The following is a 21,835-nucleotide window of genomic DNA, read 5'->3' as shown; positions in this document are numbered from 1 at the left end:
CTAATGAATAAAATACTTGACCACTGTGGAATTATAGGAAATACCCTACAAGACTGTTGCACACACTGAAATTTGGAATGATGGCTCTAATTTCCTGTCAACAGACGAGTGTAATGAAAAATGATCTGCAAGTGAAAAGAAAAATTGCTGCCTCCCCTCCCCCCCAATTTTTTCCCCCTACTACTTACATTATGGGTCTTTCCTGGGAGACTCTGTGAACAATTGGACAACTAGCAGGTTTATGATATTAACCAAACAAGTGCAATTTGATTGAAGAGAGAAGTAATTTTTTTATTGACTATTTAAAACTTTAGCTTTGTGTTCATTTTTGTAAATCCCTATTAAACTCAAATGCTTGACAATCAGAAGAGCTCCTTTGCTAAAGGTTCAATAGCCCTTTAATGAAGGACTGAGAGCTTCCAATCCATATCTTAGTCTTCCAAAGGAGACCTCCAGCAAAACAGGGAACACAGAATAGAGATCATCATGTTCTTGATGTTTCCAAACTGTTTAAAAAAAGAAAAGAGCAAGAAGAAAAAAACCCTGTCAGGCTGCCTTTATACATCAGAAAGAACAAAAATAGGGCCCAAATCCACATCTTGTTTTGTTTTTTAGTTCATGTCAATTTTTCAAAGAAAGAGGCACTCACCAGATTGTAAGTTGGTCAAATTTTTATGTAAAGTGATTATTTTTTAAGTCTCAAGTGTAACATTTTTTACTATCCATACCAGTAACTTACAGCAACTAACATGTGAGATTTTCCCCTTTCTATTTCCTGTTGTATGCTGCTATGGACAGTGAATATAAATGCTTCTTTCTCCCCCCTCCCCTCATCATGCATATAGTTATGCACTTGTTAGAATAATTCTGACATTAATAATATATTATGATAGACTGTTAACATTTTTTCATAATTAGAATGATCTTTTATAAACTATTGTTGAACCCCTCAGTCTGAAGACTTTCCAACTTCACATATGAAGTGATTCATTGTTTTCAAGTGCAGTTGTGAGTGATATGCCATTTCATATATAGGTATAGGTATTAATGAAAATGTTACCAATGTAAACCAGATTGGCCCTAGCCAATAGTTTTAAATGGAATGTAAGCAGATGAGTACATCTTGTGCTGACTCAGTGCTTGGGGTGAATATCAGCCGACCTGAATCGGGTGGTGTGCTGGTTGGTAGCTTCGCACCTTTCAAAGATGCTGATTCTAATCACTCCGTCTTAGTCACTGATAACCCAATCATGGTACAATGGTTAAGTGAGTTCTGAGATGACTGTTATTCACCACCAGCCAGCTGTCACAGCTGGCAGCATTTGTTCGGAGAAACATGTCAAGTTTATTTAAAATTTATGGCTGCATTTTCAAGAGCTTATAAATAAAATGCAATTATGCAGATACTTCAACTCACAAAACATTTATCCTGAAAAATTGTTAAATAGATTTCATTTGAAACCCTCTGGGATAAATCTTTGTTACAAAATTGTTCGATTTAGCAGGAGAAAATGTAAATGAGTTCTGGCTCACAGTTTGCATTGATCTGTAAGATACATTACTTATCAATTGCTGCTTACAAGAGCTGAGCTAATAAATTTTTAAAATGTAACAAATGCAGGTTGCGCCTAAATATGAACTATATTTTCTCCAGATGTAATAATAAACCAGTTCCAGCAGCAGTGAGCTGCTCACCATGAGCAATATGAGTGCAATTTCTTGTTTAGAGAGTGGAAGGGTTCTGGTGTCAGTTTTGAGTTCAGGAGGTGTTTTGTGTTTTTATCCCTATGCAATCCAAAACTCTGATTCAAGATACAATTAGTCATATGTGTAGGTCCACAGCTGCTTTGAGAAATCCAGCGTGGAAAGTATGGAAAAGAAGGTTTAGGATCATTTGGAGGTTCTAGATTCTAGGGCCCCAATTCATTAGAGCTCTTAAGCATGTGATTATTACCACTGTTGTTCAGGATAACATTTAAGCATATAGTGACTTCATTGCATCTTAAACACACCTTAAATGCTGTCCTTTACTAAGGATGTTTCCTTGAATTGGGACCTAAGGAAACTCCAAGTGATACAGAAAGCAGCTGATCTGATAAATGCACAGCGCTCCAGTCATTACTCTGGTTCTCTATCAATCATTGGTCCTGTTTTTGAACTTCAAAGCTCACCAGCGGGTTAGTTAAGTAGCATGGTGACAGAGATCTGAAAGCCCTCTCTATAATATAGCTTCCACTGGTGGAACTGCACTGCTGGCATATTATGCGTCCCTTTTTTGCCAGTACAGCCACTGGCTGGGAGTTGCGGGTGCTCGGTAGTTGTCAAGATCAGGCCCCTAAATACTTTTAGAAAACTTCCTATTTAAAGTGAGCATTAAACAAGAAATCTGTTTTGGGACAAGCTGTACGGCAATGAGCCAGGAGAGCATGCAGAGAGTGTTCTTACAACTGGATTTATCTGTACTTGGGATCTTTAATTGTGTATCTAGTATGAAAATTAGTACTCTGTAGGTCCTAGAGAACAGACCCATTTAATTCCATGGTGAAGTTTGAGAAATATCTTCTCATTAAAGGGTATAATTGTAACTTCAGTGAATGCTAATCACTTTGAAAAGGTCTTCTGCGCAGGCCTGGCTGAGAAGGTCTTAATCAGTTTGTGGTGCAAGGCTGGATGTTAAAGTTGTTGGTGACTGAAAAGTCCTCAAGTTCTTGAATACAGGGGTCTTAATTATCCTGCCCAACCCACCAGCGGGAGTGGGTGATTTACACAGGCCCTCTCACAACCATGAGATCTATCAATCAGTGTGTGGGGGAGGTGGGGGAACAGCCAATTGCTCCCAAGAACTCTCATCAGAATAAGAATTGGTTAAGATCATAAGCCAGATTCACTCAAGCTATGCTCCCTTGATAATGCACTCCCTTCATATTTCTACAGGGTGGGGAGAAGCTTTCGTTTCTCCCCAGGGTTCCACAAGAGCCCTGCCAGCAGAGACTGCTGATGCATGACTCCAACTCAGTGCTCTGCCCCTTCCTCTTTCAGCCCCAAAGATGAAAGAGTTGAAAAGTGATAAGCAACTAAAATCAGGGTGTTAAAGTGGCAATCGCCGCCTTCCTTCTCCTCCTGTACTACTGTTTACCTTAAACTCCAGGATGTTGAGATGTAATTGTGTGTAAGTTGCTCTGACAAGAAGCACTTATAGGAATGTATTGCATTACAGGCCATGCTACATTGTATTCTATGAGTGTAATATCCAGCCCTTGTACAAATGAGCTCCACTAGCTAAAATTTCAGGGTTTTTAAAACAATTGTTTCTGGCTTGCATCAAGAAAATTATCCTTGAATATTTGAAGAAGACTGTAAACTGATGTCCTGCCATCTTCCTCAGTTAATGCTGAGAGGTGCTGAGGACTGGTAACCCTGAAACCTAAAGCTATTCGAAATGTCAGCATTGATAACTATTTCACTGCTGATCATTTTAGCAATACAGTAACATCCCTCCACCTTTTCATGTGCCAAAAATCTCCAGTTTACCCCTCTGACAACTTCTATAGTTCAATTACTTGTCAGTACCAAAATCTGTGACACATAATGAACATGTTAAGGTAGTATAACATCAGATTTAATATTTGAATAAGTAACATTGGGAATCGTGTATGGACTTCAATTAAAATAGAATTTTAAATGGAACTGCTACAGAATTTCCAGTCTGCACCACCAGAGTATCAGATAACATAGGTTTTGTGTGTGGGGGGGGGGGGGGGGGGAGGTGTCTCATACACAAGGACAACTATGGTTGCAATAGGAACCATAATTCTGAATTTCTTGATTTCTAGGCATGTACAGCAAACGTCATCAATTTAGCTGTTCCATTTAATGTCCTTGTTTGAGGAAAAGAGGGATTACATATTGATAGAAATGCACTACATTCATTTTGCTTCAGTATTTTCCCATGTGTCTAATCAGACCATTGGTCTTTAACCTATGCATCAGAAAAAAATGACATGTATGGAAATTGTATTTTTCTATCTCCCTTCCCACCCTTCATATTGCACTTAGATTGTGAATTCTCTATGGCTGACACTGTATCTTCCCATGTATTAGTACAGCACCTAGCGCATGGGGGAGCACTGATGCTGAGTGGGATTTTCTGGGTTCTAGTGTAATATAAATATGTTACTTTTGTAAACATTTAAAAAATATATAGTTGCACTCTGGAACGGGATGATCTACTGGTATGCTTATATTGATCCAATTCTTTTAAAAGTTACACAAATGGTCTGTAAAGGATGTCAGCAGGCAGAGGGATGAAACTTGATTTTTCTACAATACAAGTGGATTCAATTGTCACAAGTGCTATTTCATATCACTTCTGTCTCATACCATTAAAAATACTTTAACTTGACAAAAATCAAGCTAAAATAAGATTGCTTAGCAGGACTCACTCATAATGAGAAGTATGAATTCAAGAAATTACTGTTTGTCAGTGTGAGTGTACTTCTGCTTTGGCATAGCAGATACAGATTTTAACTTCTGGCAATGAAAAGTCTTACTCGTTACTACGTTTTTTCTGTAGAGTTTCTTTTTGGTCCTTGGCTGTTTATATTTTAAACTGTCCTTATCAGGGAAAGGACTGGATATAGCTGTACTTGGTGGCAGTAGCTTTGGGGAAGTCAATTTAACAGTTGATTGAGTTCTTGGTGCCGCCACACAGCATGAGGAAGACCTCCGCAAGAGCATGTTAGAGTTTAAAATGATGGGGGGTTTAGAGCTTTTAAAGGCATCACAAGATGCTCTAAGCTGCTTTGTGGATGAACTTCTAATGGAGGATGTTCCAGCACTCCATTTGCAATTATGACAGTTCTCCCAAGTGCATGTTGAGCTGTTCCACTCATGCGTGCAGCAGCCAGAACGGTTGGATTTATTTTTCTCTTGACAGTCTCGATTAAAAGGTGTCTGAAGACATAAAGGGTCAGATAGTCTTGACTGCTTCAACTGATGCATGGATTTTGTGGAACTGGGTCGATTGCCAAGCATCATATTGGAAGATACTGTCAGGACTCTTGTCTTCTCTTTTAATATAGTCAGGTGCTGCATCCGTTCAATTTCCAACAGACGAGATATTAATTTCACAACAGAGCTTTCCGGTGGTGGATTAAAGACTTCCTTCCAGTCATCCCATTTTGATAAGGCCAACTTTTGTAAGTCCAGGTTATTGAAAGGTGGCGGGAGAAAATCAGGGTATGGAAACACTTCATTTTGGTGCTTGGAGGAAGCTTTTTCAATGTTTTCTATAGTTTCTGGTCTTAAGTTCAGATCCATATATTTGAAATAACTAAGCAAAACATCATTCACTTTTTCACTCTCAGATACATCACCTTCCTCTGTTAAAAGACTGTTCTCAACACTACTGTTTCGCAACTTCAAATTCCATTTGGACACACAGAGAGTGTCATCACTACTACTTTCTGTAGCAGGATAGGAGTCAGAAGCTGTGGTTTCATTTCTGGCCTTGAAAAAATCCCCATCTCCATTTGTCCAGTAGATTCCTAATGGCAGCTGCTGAGGTCCCCGGTAAGACACTGTGTGATAGCTGTTCAGACGGGCCCCCATCAATGTGGGATTAACAGTAAAGAAGTTTAAAGAATTACCCTGTGAGCTGGAAAGAGTTTCCACTAGAGGCTTATTGGAGTCTCTGGAGGGGGAAAAAAAAAGAAAATATAGTGTAGTTTTACTCGGGGAGTTGGTAGGATAAAATGCATTTATGGGAGCCATTCTGACCCTACTGAAGTCAATGGGCATACCGATTGACTACAATGGGGCCAGGATTTACCCTATATTTTAAGGGGGGCAGCTGTTCATGTTACATATTACAAGGAGAATAATGACTCTGTTCAATTTATATTGAAAAGCTAAATTATAGCTTTGGCTCAATCATACAGCAACCACTTTTTAGGGAAATATTCAGATGGGACTTAATGCTTTCTGCATACCAAGGGCCAACTCCTGCTTGCCTTGCTCATGTAAATAGTCCTACTGTTCTTGGCATAAAGCTATTCTCCATTCATTAAAATATCAAAAGTGCATCTTCATGTTGTTCTCCCTTCCTGAGTCGCAGCCCTTCTACTCTTCTTCTTCCAGATGGACTTTAAGGCCAAATATTCAACCAGTCACCTGTCGCTCTGCTGTATTGTTATGGAAATTTAATATTAATTTTACAAGACTCTTACTTCGGATTCTTTAGTGTGTACATCTAAGGGGAATGTTTGACCCAAAAGCCCTACCAGCATCATACATTCAGATCCAAGTATTGAAACTGACCTCAAAAGAACAGCTCTCTTCTAAATTTTTCAAGACCCAAGCAAACATGCATTAAAGGGAAGGGTTACCAGCTTGTGTTCCTAGGAGTGTGAGGGGGAGAAACTTTGCACTACTATTGTTAGTGTAGAATTACAACTTAGTGCACAGTTTGTTTTTCAGATCAGCTGTAAAACTGAAAAAACTATACACTAACAAAAATATAGTAAGGTTCTCATCAGAACACATGCAAAAAATTATGTTTATCAGTCACAATTAGTGGTCTTTAGTTCTGTTTCAACAAATGTCAGCTATACAGAAAATCTAATGTCATAGAGCACCTTTTTTATTTAATGTATCTATCTCAAAACAGTTTACAAGATGAGTTAAATATGATCTAAGATATTTAGAGTGCCAATCATAACTAGGGAGTGAAAATTATACTGTAAAAACTATGTAGGAAAATAGAATAGCCATTAGACATATATAATAGTGTAAAACACTCAGATATCTATCCCTGGCCTTGAGGTGGCACATTTTTTCTATATTAGTTTAACTGCAACATTGGTTGTATGGTTATTGCAAGATAACAATACCCACCAATATATACTTACCACAGCTTTCTTAAGGGTATCTCAAAAATTATACAGTGCTCTTTTGAGCTGTGAAAAATTCCAAGTGTTGGACACAAGGTACCTAAACATGAAACTCCTTCATATGAAACTTTAGAAAAAATATGATGCTGATCTGCAGCTTAGACCTATTGCTAATGCGGCTGAATCCCTTTGGGAATGTTCTAACATTCCAGCAAGTTCAGATTCAGATGCGGATGTTTTCTTATTTAAACAAAAATGTGATCTTGTAACTATAAGCAAGGAGAAAGGCACTACCAATGGACAAATCAAATGTCAATTAAGTGCACTGGTTTTAACTGTTCGTATATACACACCCTGAGCCTACTGATAATACAGCAGTCTTTCATTTGTGTAAATTGCAATGGTGTGAGTGACTTTTTAGCATCTGGGGTTTCCTCTCCTGGATATATTTTGTTTTTAATTAAGTACATGACACACAGTGCAAGTCAGGTCCATTCTAAAGGCAAACAAATGTTTCTGAGTTTCAGCCCAAGTCTTCTCTGGGAGAGAAATGTTTACCATTATTCAAAGAGGGAATGAAATCCAACTCTAGCACAGAAACCATCCCTAATCTTCCTCATAATTTTGCAACAGAATTTAAAGGGTTCCTACAAGTCTTTTCTAGCATATCACTGCTAGACGGTGATCATATATTTTAGAAAAAATTGGTTTAGCAAATGATATTTCAGTATTCTGAGGGGTGAGATATTTAAGTGCTTTATAATGCAAAGAACTGGAAGTAATGTGTTATGTTTTGTTAATTGTATCAGTCAAGACTCAATGGAGAACTCATGAGAGAGAAATTATCTGTTTTCAAAGTGTTACACCGTACCTATTTCCACATCTCACAAGCCTGTCTAATTACACATGCAGTCATGCGAGTGTAAGACTCACAATAAAGAAGTTATGAGTAGGATGAACCAGAGGACCCTGTTTATAGACAAAAGGATTATCTGAGCATTGAAACTGCTCCGTTTTCATTAAAATGTAAAGGGAAAAGTACAACGTCACTTTAAGTGGAAGGGGCACATAGTTTGATACCAGCATGGAAAACCACTCAGATTTGCTCTAGTTAGGGTGACCAGATGTCCCAATTTTATAGGGACAGTCCTGATTTTTGGGTCTTTTTCTTATATAGGCTTCTATTACCCCCCCACCCCCTGTCCTGATTTTTCACACTTGCTGTCTGGTCACCCTAGCTCTAGTCAAACACACTGCACTGGGAGGGGGAAGTAGAAAGGGGAAGATGACAAACAAGAAAAAAAAATGTACATCTAGACTGTACTACCATTATATAGGACCCATCACCCTGACTAACTCATAGGTAAAAAGTCTAAAAGTTAACAGTGCAGACCATAATTCTGGGGAGCATTAAAGGGTGCATTGAAGCCTTTTGTCCAAAACAGCTGATATATATTTTGGAAGAAACACTTTGGTACATGATTACTGTGTCTGTGTCTCTTGCTAACTCAGATGAATGAGTGGGAACTATGTCTGAGAAACTGAATCTGCTACACAGCAGAGCTAAAAGTAAATGGAGGAAAAGATGAAAAATAAGTTTATCCTTATTAGTGACACAAACTCCTCAAAACAAAGTGCTCCAAGAAAAGAAGCTTGAGACACTTGAAAAGTCAGTAACCGTGAGAAATTTACTGTATAAGGTGCCTCAGGCATTAAGGAAATAGAAGTCTGGCCTGGTTTTATGACTAGTTTTAGCCTCAAGCTCCTTAATTCAAATGTTCAGGAAGAGCCTATATATTTGGAGAGGAGCTACAAAATACCTATGAGGAAAGCTTGGCAAGTTAAGAATGAAGGTACATACCAGCTAGGGTAAATATACTGGTATTCAATTGGAAAGAATTCTAAAAGCAGCAAGAGATTTTAAGGCAAATTTTAAGCTGATTTACACCTGATGAAGTGGGTTTTAGCCCACGAAAGCTTCTGCCCAAATAAATGTGTTAGTCTCTAATGTGCCACAAGTACTCCTCGTTCTTTTTACACCCAAAGCAATTCAAGGGAGTTGGACAAGAGTGTAAGTTGTCTCAGAATTTGGCTCACTAGCTGCAATGGAAACAGAATATTACTTCCCTTTTGTAATGCACTGTGTAAGCCAATGTGCCTCACATTCTGTTCCGTGAACTGCAGTTTGTCTGTGAAGCACCTGGTGATGGCTCTCCTTGTTTGCAGCTACTACATTTCATTAGACAGTTACATTCAAATTAAATACCTCCCTCATATTACTTTTTATGGAAGCAATTGCAGTAGCTGTTCCTGGAATGATCTGCGAAGAAAAGCGTTAGTGAAATTCTCTCTCTATTAATATGTGATCTTTGAGAAAACCTGACAATACTCGGTTTCAGAGTAGCAGCCGTGTTAGTCTGTATGATGGATTTCCACTCCATACGGCTAAATGCAGTGCCTTGCATAATGACAGGTTTCAGAGTAGCAGCCGTGCCGAAGAAGTGGGTTGTAGCCCACGAAAGCTTATGCTCTAATAAATTTGTTAGTCTCTAAGGTGCCACAAGTACTCCTGTTATTTTGACAATACTCATTACTAGGTGCCATCTATTCATTGGCAGAGTACAGAGCAGCACTGCCCAGGGGACAACATCTCTCTGTGTCCTTGATCTAAAGCTTTCCATGGAGCCCAGAGGGGGGGGGGGAGGGATTATCAGGATTTATTAAATGGGAAGGAAGTGGAGGAACAAGGAGAGGGAAATAAGTGGCAAAGGCATTTTCTGCAGCTAAAAGAGGCAAATGAAAAAGAGAAAAGGCACATACAGTAGCAACAGAGCTTTCAGGTTCTTCCTATACACAGCAGCATTCCTTCTTTCCTGCTTGTGGGTGGATTAGTGTGAATAAAATTTCACACTAACTTGCTAAAGGCCATGCATGCTCTATTCGATTTTACCAAATGAAGATAATGGCTGTTAAAATATTTTCTAGGTAATTGTGCAAATACAGCAAATATTTGAATAGCAATTACAGTACTTGTTGGGGGACCTGAGGTCAGCAAAAGCATTACTGGAAAATTACTAAAAGAAAATATTCTTTTAGCCCTCATTAGTACTGCAGAAGAGAAAAATAAAGATCTGCCAGTAATTCAGCAGACAGTTTATTTGCTACACACTAGACTGTGATGACAGAGCAATGCTGGTTAATTATGGAACCTACTGAGAAACATATCAGGAGCTTTGTCTCGTTCTCTTTACTCTTCCAGCTGTTCACGATGTCAGATTACTGCAGCCTCATTCCCTGCCCCAGAAATTGGGGAATAGATCAGTCTAATAACAATATACTGAGAAGAGCTGATAAGCTTTCACCATATACTCTAGTAGGAATTTACCATGAGCATAGAGTTTAAGGTAAGAAGGGACCATTAGATCAGATTCTTGTCTGACCTCCTGTATACCATAGACCTTTAAATTTCACCCAGATACCCATTTATTGGGCTCAGTAATTTGTTAGACTAAAACATTTCAATTCTTGAGACTAAACAGTTGTGTTACATAGGCAGAGACCAGGTAGAATCAAGGTGCTACCAATGCTCAATGCTCCTGCAATGGCAGAGTATTGATTATATGATATGCCCAGATGACCCCAGCAGGTGAACCATGCCTCATTCTGCAGAGGAAGGTGAAAAACCCCCAAGGACCTTGCCAATGAGGCCTTGAGGAAAATTTCTTCTTCACCTCAGATCTAGTGATCAGTTTGATCCTGTGCATCTGAGCTAGACACACCAACAAAGCATCTGAGAGAGGATTATCTGTACCACTTTAGAGCACTGGTCCACCCTATCCACTGTTCTGGCTCCAGCTGTGGCAACCATCGATGCTTCAGAACAGGGATTGGCAACCTTTGGCACGCGGCCCGCCCATATTAATTCTGGGTGTAAGAAGCCAAGATTACCTCTGAAGTCAATGCAAGTTGTACAAATTTAAAGCATCACTGAATTTGGCCCAAGTAAATTAAAAGGTATAAAGAGGGGTTACTCACCCTGTGCAGTAACTGTAGTTCTTTGAGATGGGTCACCCTATCAGTGCTCCACCTCAGGTGCACTGCAATCGGATATTTTAGGTAGCAGTACCCATTCAGCCTGTGCAAGTGCTCTACTCCACCTCATGCTGTGCACTGTGGCTACATAGAACTATGTAGGCAAACCACCCTCAGTTCCTTCTCTATAGCAAAACTTTGTAGCAGAGAAATCTGAAGAAGAGGGGAAGGAGAGTGTGTAATGGAGCTCCCGTAAGGGAACACAATGCAAATAATTACAGTTACTGCACAGGGTGAGTAACCTCTCCTTCTTCTTCAAGTAGCGTCCCTAGAGGTGCTCCACTTCAGGTGAGTACTGAGTAGTATCCTCTCAGGAAGGGGAGGGGCCTTCAGAATCTAATCCAAAACTGAAGACAGTACAGTAGTGCCAGACACAGCACCAGAAGCTGAGTCATGATATTCAGAAAAGGTGTGTATGGCTCTACATATTTCAGCAATGGGAACATTCTTTAGAAAGGCCACTAAAGTAGAAAGAACTCTTGCTGAATGGACTAGTACAGAAGAATGTTGGAGATTATGAGATTGATAACAAAAGGTAATACAGCCAGATATTCATGGAGAGAGTCTTTCCTTGGGAACTGAAGATCCGTTAGATCTGTCTGCAATAGAGAAACTATCCGAGAGATTTTCTAAATGGTTTATTCCTGCCCAAGTAAAGGTTAATGCCATTCTGACATCAAGTGTATGTAATACCACATCCGCCTAATTCAGGTGGGGTTTACAAAAGAAGCACTAACTGGATGAGGTAAGGAAACCACATCTGTCTTGGCACATCAGAACCACCAGAATAACCCTGGCCTTGTCTTTCCTTATCTTGATCAGCACCCTGGATATCGGAGGAGTTGGAGGAAATGCATACAGACCCGACGTCCAATGAAGGAAAAAGGTATTTCCCAAGGAGTGGTGCATCTCGAGCAGAACCGGGGGCACTCTTGTATCTGGCCGTGACAGAGGTCTATCTGCAGGACTCCCCAACACTGAAATATGCAGTGGAATATAATGGGATCTATCTCCCACTTGTGATCCTCAGAGAAACATCTGCTGAGGGTATCTGCGGTAATGTTCTGAATGCCCAGAAGGTAAGCTTGCTGAGATGATTTCGTATCACCAACTCCAGAGTCTCATTGCTCTGCTGCAGAGGGAGAGTGATCTCACTCCTCCTTGACAAGTGATATAAAACATGCGTGACCTATCATGTCATGATCTTTGCATATTTGCCCCAATCAATGGCATAAAACGGAGACATGCATTCCTGACCACCACGAGTTCCAGCAAGTTCATGTGTAGAGTGTTCTTGTGAGACAATCACCTGCCTTGAGCAACGTGAGTGTAGAGATGTGCTCCTCATCCCAACAGGGAGGTATCTGTTATTACTGTTGTTAGAGATGGTTGAGTGAAGGGGACTCCTGTGCAAATGTTCTTTCCACCAGTTTAGGCAGAGACTATCTGTACCTGATGATACTGGGGGGGGGGCCCACAATTTAAAGGTTGGGGGCAGGGCATGTGACAGCCCCCACATGTTGCCTCTGGGAGGGACCTTCTGGTCCAGGGCAGCCAATCTCATCAGCTCCTGTGGCTGCCTGTGAGAGCCGGGCTGGGGAGGTGGTGGCGGCCTGCCTCCTCTGCTCCCTGCCCAGGCCTGGTGGTTGGGGAATGGGGCTGAGTGAGCCAGAACCGTGCTGGGGGGGGGGGGGGAGGGGCACAGCCAGAGCCCCCCTTCTACCAGGCAGCCTGGCAGGGAGCAGAGAGCAGAGAGGGCAGGCCTCTGCCACTTCCCCAGCTGGGCTCTGGTAGACAGCCACCACACTGCACAGAAGCATTGATTCAGAGCTACCACTCTCACCCAGCAGGAGAAGCGGCTCCGTCCTGCCCCCTCCGCTCCCTACCCAGGCTCAGCTGCCGGGGAGAGGGGCCAAGTGAGCCAGAAACGTGCTGCGCAGGAGGTGCAGCATGAGAAGGACTGAGTCCCCCCTCCCCCCAACAGGCAAACCAGAGCAAGCCCTGCAAGGGCCGCTCAGCACTCGCAGAAATCTGGGGGGGGGATGTGACCCCACGTGCTCCACCCCATGTGTTGCCTCTGAGTTGAGGGACTTCTTCATGACAGTAGGAACCCAGAGTAGTTTGTTCAAGCTGCGCTTGCTTGGCAGATAACTATTTCTGAGCCACCTGTGGAGGCAGCGCACGTGCAACCTGACATGGTTTACCACAAAAGTCCCAGCTGCCAAATGCCCCAACAACTGGAGACAGTTTTTGACTTATGTCTGGGGGCTGATTTGGACAGTAGTGACTAAATTTGATAGGGTTGTAAACCTGTGCATTGGGAAGTATGTTTTGGCAGCTACTGTGTTGAAGCAAATTCCTATGAACTTCCATCTTTGCATTGAGGCCAACGTGGACTTCTGAATTTTTAATTGCAGTCTCAGGCTGAAGCTATGTCTACACTAGAGAGCTTACAGTGGCACAGCTGTACCGATGCAGCTGCACCATTGTAAGATCTCCCATGTAGCCACTTTATGCCAACAGGAGAGAGCTCTCCTGTCAACGTAATTAAACCAACCCCAATGAGCGGCGGTAGCTATGTTGATGGGAGAAGCTCTCCCGCCAATATAGTGCTGTGCACAGTAAGACTTATGCTAGCATAATTTATGTCGCTATGGGGGGTGTTTTTTTCACACCCCTGAGCAACATAAGTTTTGCCAACAAAAGTGGTAGTGTAGACATGGCCTGAAATCTATGGTTTTCTGAGTAGCCACTGAGGTCTTGCCGTAGGAACGTCCCTTTTGCAGCCAATCGTCAAGTTATTGGAATAGTAGGATTCCTTCTCTGCGAAGGTAAGCCACTACCACTGACAGAACCTTCAAAAACACTCTGGGAGCAGAAGAGAGAGACCAAATGGAAGCACTCTGTATTGAAAGTGTTTTTTGCCTAGAGTGCAACATAAGAAACTTCTGTGGAAAGGGCGAATCACTATATGAAAATATGCATCATGTAAGTTGAGGGCCAAGAACCAGTCCTTTAGGGCCAATGATGGTGGTATTGCTGCAAGTGTTACCAATATGAACTTCTGTATCTTCACAAACCTGTGGAGGAGCCTTAGACTTAGAATGGGTCCCCACCTGCCGTTCTTTTTCAGAACCGGGAAGTACCTAGAATAAAACCCCTTTCCTCTGTGTTTTACAGTAACTGCTTCTGTAGCACCTATGTTCAGGAGGGAGTCTATTTCCTGCTTTAGATAATGTTTTCACCCCTCAGCTCACAGAGAGCCGAGAAGCGATAGGTACTTATGAAATGGGTCCCTGAAGAAGGATAGGGAAAAGGGGTGGGAAGGAGTGAGGGAAGTAAAGTGGATGGAACATCCTGCTCACACGATCTCCACAAATCACTTGTCTGTAGAGAGAAAGGGAGGAAGGCATGTGAACAGTTGCAGCTGGTAAGGAGAAGGGTGAAGGTAACTCAGAACCTTGACCACCCACCAAAATTGCTGTTTCGAAGATGAGGCTTGTGAGATCAATGCTCGTGTAGCAGACAGTCTCTTTATCTAGAACCTCTGCATCTTTTGTATGGATTCATAAGATCTCTGGGGGCTGGGGAATTGAGCAGGACAAGATTTCTGTGCTGTCTGGGACTTATTAAATTTATGGTCAGGTGTGTAAATTCCCAGAGACCACAAAGTGGCCCAGGAATCTTTTCATGTATGCAGAGACTTCTCTGTATTCTCCACAAACAAGTTTAAGCCATTGAAGGGAAGGTCTTTAACTGTATTCTGGACCTTCCTCAGAAATCCTGAGAGCTGAAGCCAGAAGGCCCTTCTGATGACCACCGCCATAGAAACAGAGCGAGTAGCTGTGTCAGTGGCATCCAGAGAGGTCTGCACAGATGTTCTGGCAAGAAGCTGACCCTCTGTAATGATTGCCTGGAACTAGCCCCTCTGCTGTGGTGGTAGATGCTCAATAAACAAAGTGAACTATATTTCACTATCCACACCTGATAGTTAACAATACTAAACTGCAGAGATGTAAAAAAATATGATTTGCAACCAAATAAATTTGAGATACTTCTGAATTTTGTTGTATGGTAATGATTTAGCATAGTGCTGCCTTACACACTCATGTACAGCCTTGCCAACGAGGGAGTTGGGAGAGGGATGAGAAAACAGAACCTCTGAATCTTTAGATGGAACATAATATTTCCTATCAGCCCGTTTACAGGTGGGCAATATTGATTCTAGGGTATGCCAGATTACTTTTGCAGGATACAGAAGAACCTCATTAATAGATAGTGCAAGTCAGGCAGATGACGCTGCGTGCAATATATCAAGCAGTTTATGTTGTGACTCCTTAGTCTCAAGTGGAATTTGTAAGGAGTTCGCTGTCCTTTCAATGAAGCCCTGGAACTGTTTGAAGTCATCAGCCAGGGATGGTGAGGCAGGCATAACTGCTTCATTGGGGATGAAGAAGAGAGGTTGGTTGGCAGGATGACTTCTTTGTTCACTCTCATCTCCTATTTCTCAAAGATATCTTCTTCTGGATCAGACCTTTTTGAGAGAGAGGAGGGGAGGGATTGTCTACCCTTATCATGGCAACAAGTGATGCTAAGGGTCCTAGAGAATTGTTGGCAGTATGCTGCCCATGGATCCCAGTATGGCCAATGAAGGGGGTCCACATGGTGTAGGTGGAGGAACTCAAGCTCCCTTTCCTAGAGTCCTATTGAGAGGATTCTTGAGTCTTCTGCTTAGAAGTTCTAGGGGAGTGTTGCACCGAAGTGACAGAGGCAGTCAACTTACTCAGGAGACCGATGTACAGGGAGGGAAGACAGTCCATAGCCTGAGTGAGAAGCTGGATGGAGGGAGCTCTCCCATCACAAGGAAACACAATTTAATTTCCTGGTTCTTTCTGGGTGTCGATTTTAAGACCAGGCAAAAATTTCCTTGGGGAATTACATGCACGCCGCTATTCCCCACCCCCTAAAGTGTAACGGACCATACCAGGACTGCCTGTTGCTCACTAGGATAGCCTCCTGGCAGAGAAGACAATGTTTAAAACTTGGAGAGCGAGGCATATCCACCCAGCAATCTAAAGTTCCCCTCAGGGAAAAATTGAAAGGACAATGGTCCTTACAACCATTTTTTTAACTAGAACTAACAATAACTAAGATAAGTAAAACTATGGGAAAAACTGCAATTGAACTAAGCTCAACTTGGACTCCATCTCAGGCCAAAGCGGTTGAGAAGGAACTGAGGGTTGTTCACCACCACAGCTCTATATAGCCACAGCACAGAGCACAAGGCAGAGTAGAGAGCATGCCTGGGCCAAACTGGCACTGCTACCTACAATCTCTGATCAAAGGTGCATGGGGCGCATGCGCACCTGAAGTGGAGCACCCATAGGGACACTACTTGAAGAAAAGCTGTCTGTTCTATTGGTGTTATGGTGTCTGGTTTATTTAGTGTTGCAGAACTTACTTACTTTTTATAATTAATTAAGAAGGCCACAAGAGTTTGCATGGTTTAACAATTAAAAGTTCAATGGAACCCCAAATGTAAAGGTAAATATATAGAGAGTCGTCGGATACCACTTACAACGCTTTTCAATTGACTGCCCATTTCGCCCCTACACTTGTTTCGCCCCTACACTTGTTTCGCCCTTATGACATTTGATTTGCATAAAATTCGCTTGAAATCACTTCCTGGTTGCATTATACTGGTATGGAGAAGGAAGTAGTCACTTCTGATTGGCTTCAAGGCAGCAGGGTAGCTTGTTGCCGGGTAGGGTTGCTACTTGCTTTTGATTGGCTCCCTGCCCTGGGCTCAGCCAATCAGAAAGCTTGAACAGTGATTGGCTGAAGCTCAGCATGTGTGCTGTTCTCCCTGCTCTTCCCTGATTGCTAAAAGAGGAGAATGAAGGGCCCTCATCAGCTAGACGAGAAGTGGGGGGGGGGGGAGGGTTGCAGTATGAAAAAGGCTGAACTACTGCTATATATATTTGGTGCTATTCCATTAACAGTGAAAACTGAAGACTGACAGAGTGTATGAAGGATTTATTGGAAAAAAGAGTCAATCAATTGCATACCAAGATGGCAAATTAATATCCTTTGGGTTTAACCATAGTGCAAAATAGTTGTGCTCCAGAAGAGATTAAAGGCATTTACCAGAACATCAGAATTCATAACTCTGTTACCTCACTTTTAATTAAAATACCTATGCATTAATTCATTAAACTCCTTTGAACTCTACTCTGTTAGAAAATATATAAGCTGACAATAAACCATCAGTATATAACTTCACGGAGTGTTAAATGCATGTTTTAGGTGCAATTCTCTTGCTTGTTCAGAATGATTGGAAACCTTTTAACAAAACTCTTCAGTTTAACTGGATTTAAAGATGTTAAAAATAATTTTATTTTTTTACCTGTTCACAGTAGTATTGCTTTGATCATGTGTATATCTCCAGGAACAAAACATCCCTTCCTTGCTATTATTTTGACTGAGCTGCAATAAGCAGAAAGAATATCTATAAAAATACTATTGATATATTTTAGAATAAGCACCAAGAATGCAAAATGAAATAAATGGCATAATTAAAGTTATTTGACAAACAAATCCCACCTGTGTTCTTCTAGTCCTATTTTTTGACAACCTAAGATCTGCCAGTTGTTCCACTGCTGTTGTGTAAGCATCCTGTAAAACAGAAGAGCAACTACAATATTTACTATGTGTGAAGACACTTTTCAGGCATGATCACTTATTTATCTTAGTTGGATCTTTTGTCCAAAAATTGTCCTCAGTTAAAACCATGCAACCCCATTCGCTTCAGTGAAGTTCCAAGTGTGTAATTAAGGGCTGAATTTAGCTTTCAATAAAACATTTAAATCGCTGTGGGAATTTAGTGCTCATAAAAAGTGATGACTTGAGAGGCCTGGAATCTCACAGAAAAAGTACAGCACATGGGCAGGGCTTCTTTACATAGTAACGTTGTCCAGGAGGAATCACTTCTCTATAGGTGGCAGGGCTAATATTACTCCATATTAGTAGTCTCCATGCTCATTCGATTTTTGACCTCTCTGTTGAGACTACCAGTTCAGACAAGTTGTGAAACCTGCAGACAGAGAGAGTCATGGATTGGCTGTGTCCCTGGGCTAATCTGATTTGTCAGACACTCAATTCTTATTAGAATGTACTGTTAGAGCACATGGAGGAGCAGCAACATGTGCACCTGGAGCAGCAGAAAGATTTCTGCTGTGGTAAACATGGCCTACTGAGCTGTAACTCCTCAAGCCTGTTTTAGATGTGCCAGGCTACCCTCCTTAGGCAGTAAATCAGCAGTGCTGCTGAACTCAATCCATGAGAATGAATGAGTTAGTCAACTTTCTATTGAGAGCCTCATTCTGCTACCAGGTTGGGCTGATGGTACAGAGATGATGTCCTAACCCAGTGTCCCATCATCTGTGAACCTGGCCCCAAGGTGGAGATGAGAGCAAGAGCAGAGTGGGTCCTGTTGCTTTCTGTCATACTGGGACAAACAAGAAGATAGGAAAGGCTTTATTCAGATGGAAGAATTCACTCCCTGAGACCTTACTGCTGAATTCTGCAGAACTCTGAGGCTAATACTAATTTATTGCTCTAATTCAGAACAAAGTAACAGAATATTGGGGTGAGGGATAGCTCAGTGGTTTGAGCATTGGCCTGCTAAACCCACGGTTGTGAGCTCAATCCTTGAGGGGGCCATTTAGGGTTCTGGGGCAAAAATCTGTCTGGGGATTGGTCCTGCTCTGAGTAGGGGGTTGGACTAGATGACCTCCTGAGGTCCCTTCCAACCCTGATATTCTATGAATGTGACAATAACTTTTGCTGTATTAAGGGACCCAACTGGAATGCTTCCCAGGGCCTTCCAGGTTTGCTTCAACTATCCTTGCTGCCATTATAGTTGCTAATTATGGTAATGAGTTTTTTTGTGTTTGTGTATGTCTGTATGCATGTGTGTTTAATTAAGAGCATACATACACAACATGGGAACTTGCCAAATTAATTTCACATAGGCTGCTGAACAGCCACCAAATGGATATTTCATCATTGTATCTAATAGAAAGGAAAATAATGTTCAACAATAAAAAAGGGGTCTGTTCTCGCCTGCATAATGTAACTCCCCTTGAATGGAATAGAAGATACAAATATGTAACAAAGATAGCATAGATTGCTATATTTGCTCAAAAATCTATATTTTGCAGGTTTAGATTCTGCAATCAAAAGAGTCTTCCTAGTTGGTCAAGTATAAAGTGCACTGAAATGAGTTTTCACTTTTTAAAACTAAGTACTGTACATCTTACAGTTTAACCTCATGCAAATCAAAGAGGGCAACTATAACTCTTAAGGAAAACTTGGAATATGAATAAGTGATTGGCCAATTACTATGAGAAAGCTGTTCACAAATGCAGTTTCCTATCCATATCTTTATTTGAAAATTATTTTAAAAGAAACAATTTTTTCCTAGCGGAGCCATAATTTCATTTATGGCTTTTTAAGTCGTACAATAGTGGGTTAGTCCTTTTCAACATAAGTGTCTAATTAGTTTGATGGATTTTAAAAACCAGCATTTAGGTCCAAAACCTATGAAGTTAATTCCAGATAAATTTGATTTCAATTACTGTCAAAAGACTGATATTTATTCTGCTCTTACCTTGTGCAACTTGCTTGAAAGAACACCTGTAAAAGATCAACAGTTGGTTTTGCTTACAAAAGTCCACTAGAAAAATTTTCTCCATACAGAATTGTGAATGGTTGGGATTCCTTACCTCCTGTGCCAGTCTCGTCTCCTGACAGACAGTATTTATTTTCAGGAAGGTGGACATCATGTTCCAAATCACTGGTATGTATATTCTATAACAATATTTGAGTTTTAGTGAGTGCAAAAACACAGAAACTAAAAATATATGGTAACTATGACAATTTAGGTTTAATAACTTTATGAACTGTAGCGAGGAAATGGAGAATGGAGAGAGATGTTAACAGGAATAGCTGTGGGATAGAGAAATTATATGAAGTAAAGGTACATTGCCACTTGGCCTGCTGGGAGACCTTGGGCAAGTCACTTCACCTCTCTGTGCCTCACTTTCCCCATCTATAAAATGGGATAATATTGACCTCTGAAATAAAGTGCTGTGAGATCTACTGATGAAAAGTGATACATAAGATCTAGGTATTATTATTGTGTGTGCCAGAATAAGAAATACATTGAAAAGATAATATTGTGCATTCATATCATGCCTTTAATATATCAAAGTATCCCAAAGCAATTTACAAATCACAGTCCTGATCCTGCACAGGGCTTCATGTGGGCAGACCTTTTTTCCTTTGCAAAGTCCTATTAATTTGACTGGGGCTCCAGATGAAAGGGTGGGTCTGTCTGTATAGGGTACTGGGACTTTAGGGTTGTGCATAAGTAACTGCAGGCATGAGAATTACCATTGGCTTTTTCAGTAAGACTACTTGTGTGCATAAAGTTATGTCCTTGTGTTTGTGGAACCCACTGTTTGGTAATGTGTGTGTCCTCCTCTGCACCTGAGTGTCTTACAACCCCAGCTGCAGAGCCTGACCCTCGTTGTGACAGCCTGTAGCCACTCATGCTTTCCGTTTCGTAGGGGCATGTTTTAACCTTGAGTGGGGGTCAAAGCTGGTGGCTGTCACGTCTGCAGACTCAGGAGCCGGAGCAGAAGCAGCGAGGTGAAGAAGGGGATCACAAGCAGTAACAACCACGGAAAGGGAGCGAGCAAGTAGGGAACTGGCACCACAGTCCCGGACTCCCAGCTCTAAGGCACGTAGACTCATGTTTGGTGCCCTCGAGGGCAGTGGTTTAAGTTGTATTTACAAAGACAAACAACCAGCTGCTGCCCCCCCGGACCCGCCCAGGCCAAGCACACGTGGGGGCGATGGCTCCGCTCTGCTCCTGCAGCAGCGAGGCGGGGCGCCTGTACCTGGCGGGAGTCGGAGAGGCTGGTGAGCGGGAGGCTGGTGCCATAGATGCCGCCTGTGAAGTCCCCTCTGTCCACAGCGCTGCAGCGCCGGCTCCTCCTGCCAAACCTGGGGGGGAGAGAGCGCAGGGGCGTGAGAGGGGGGCAGCCGCCGGCCGGGCCTGGGGCGGCCCGCTCCCCCCCACCTACCCTCGGAAGCTCCCGGGTGTCTGTATCGCGGCGGCTCCGGCCCCGCTCCCGGCCCGGTGCATCGGACCCTCCCGCCGCCACCGCCGCCTCCGCTTCGGCCACCCCCGCGCTGCAGCGTCCCCGGCCGCGCCCCGCGTCACAGGGAATCACTATGGGAACGGGCCAGGGCCCAGCCGCTGCCCCGGCCCCACAGAGGCCTGTCACCCAATGGGGGAGGGGGTCGCCCCATCTCCCTTCGTTTCTCCTCCCCCCACTCTCCACCTTCACATCTTCATCCTCAGTGCGCCTTGTCTCACATCTGCATGTTTGCCTGGCTCCACCTCTACAACACTGCCTCAGTTCCACCACTGAGGATGAAATCCTCAACCTAGGCCTTCATCTCCTCTCCCCTTGGCTAGTGCAGGTCCTTTGTCTGTGGCCTCTCCACGTTCCAGTTCTCCTGACTGCAGCATATACAGAATGCAAGGCCTGATTTTTTAGTCATACAAAAGGAGAGCAACTGTATAACTCATTCTCAAATAACTCAGCTGGGTCCTTATTTGTTTAGGATCCAGTTTGTATATATCCGCCCAGAACTTGCTCTAGGTTTTCTTCTGCTCCCTGTCCTGCTCATTAAGCACCAAGCTCTCCACTCCATTTCTTCACACAATCTCACCTCTTCCAGATGGAGAGTCATCGCTGTGGCTTTGACCAGCTAAAACA

At 42.3% G+C, this 21,835-nt stretch overlaps 1 protein-coding gene across 1 annotated transcript; it reads right to left on the bottom strand.

The window, feature by feature from the left end:
• Positions 1–4,470: 4,470 nt before the first annotated feature.
• Positions 4,471–21,195, bottom strand: FAM217A (family with sequence similarity 217 member A). The gene is made up of 7 exons (XM_065397654.1): positions 21,134–21,195; positions 20,948–21,053; positions 19,769–19,853; positions 19,654–19,679; positions 17,586–17,657; positions 17,389–17,468; positions 4,471–5,692 (listed from the first exon to the last, which is right to left on the bottom strand). The coding sequence occupies exons 1-7, from the start codon at positions 21,193–21,195 to the stop codon at positions 4,471–4,473; spliced, it is 1,653 nt and encodes a 550-aa protein (XP_065253726.1).
• Positions 21,196–21,835: the final 640 nt, after the last annotated feature.

Source organism: Emys orbicularis, chromosome 2, assembly GCF_028017835.1.
Source record: "Emys orbicularis isolate rEmyOrb1 chromosome 2, rEmyOrb1.hap1, whole genome shotgun sequence".
In the NCBI taxonomy this organism is placed as follows: domain Eukaryota; kingdom Metazoa; phylum Chordata; order Testudines; family Emydidae; genus Emys; species Emys orbicularis.
This window is presented reverse-complemented; position numbering and strand designations above follow the sequence as displayed.

Bases quoted from the DNA above. Each gene is read 5' to 3' on its own strand.
- FAM217A (XM_065397654.1), bottom strand. From the start codon at position 21,195: ATGCACCGGGCCGGGAGCGGGGCCGGAGCCGCCGCGATACAGACACCC. The intron at 19,854-20,947 runs GTACAGGCGCCC...ATATTGTTATAG, and splicing joins GCCTCTCCGACTCCCGCCAG to AATATACATACCAGTGATTT. The intron at 5,693-17,388 runs GTAAAAAAATAA...TTCCCCCTCCAG, and splicing joins AGCAATACTACTGTGAACAG to AGACTCCAATAAGCCTCTAG.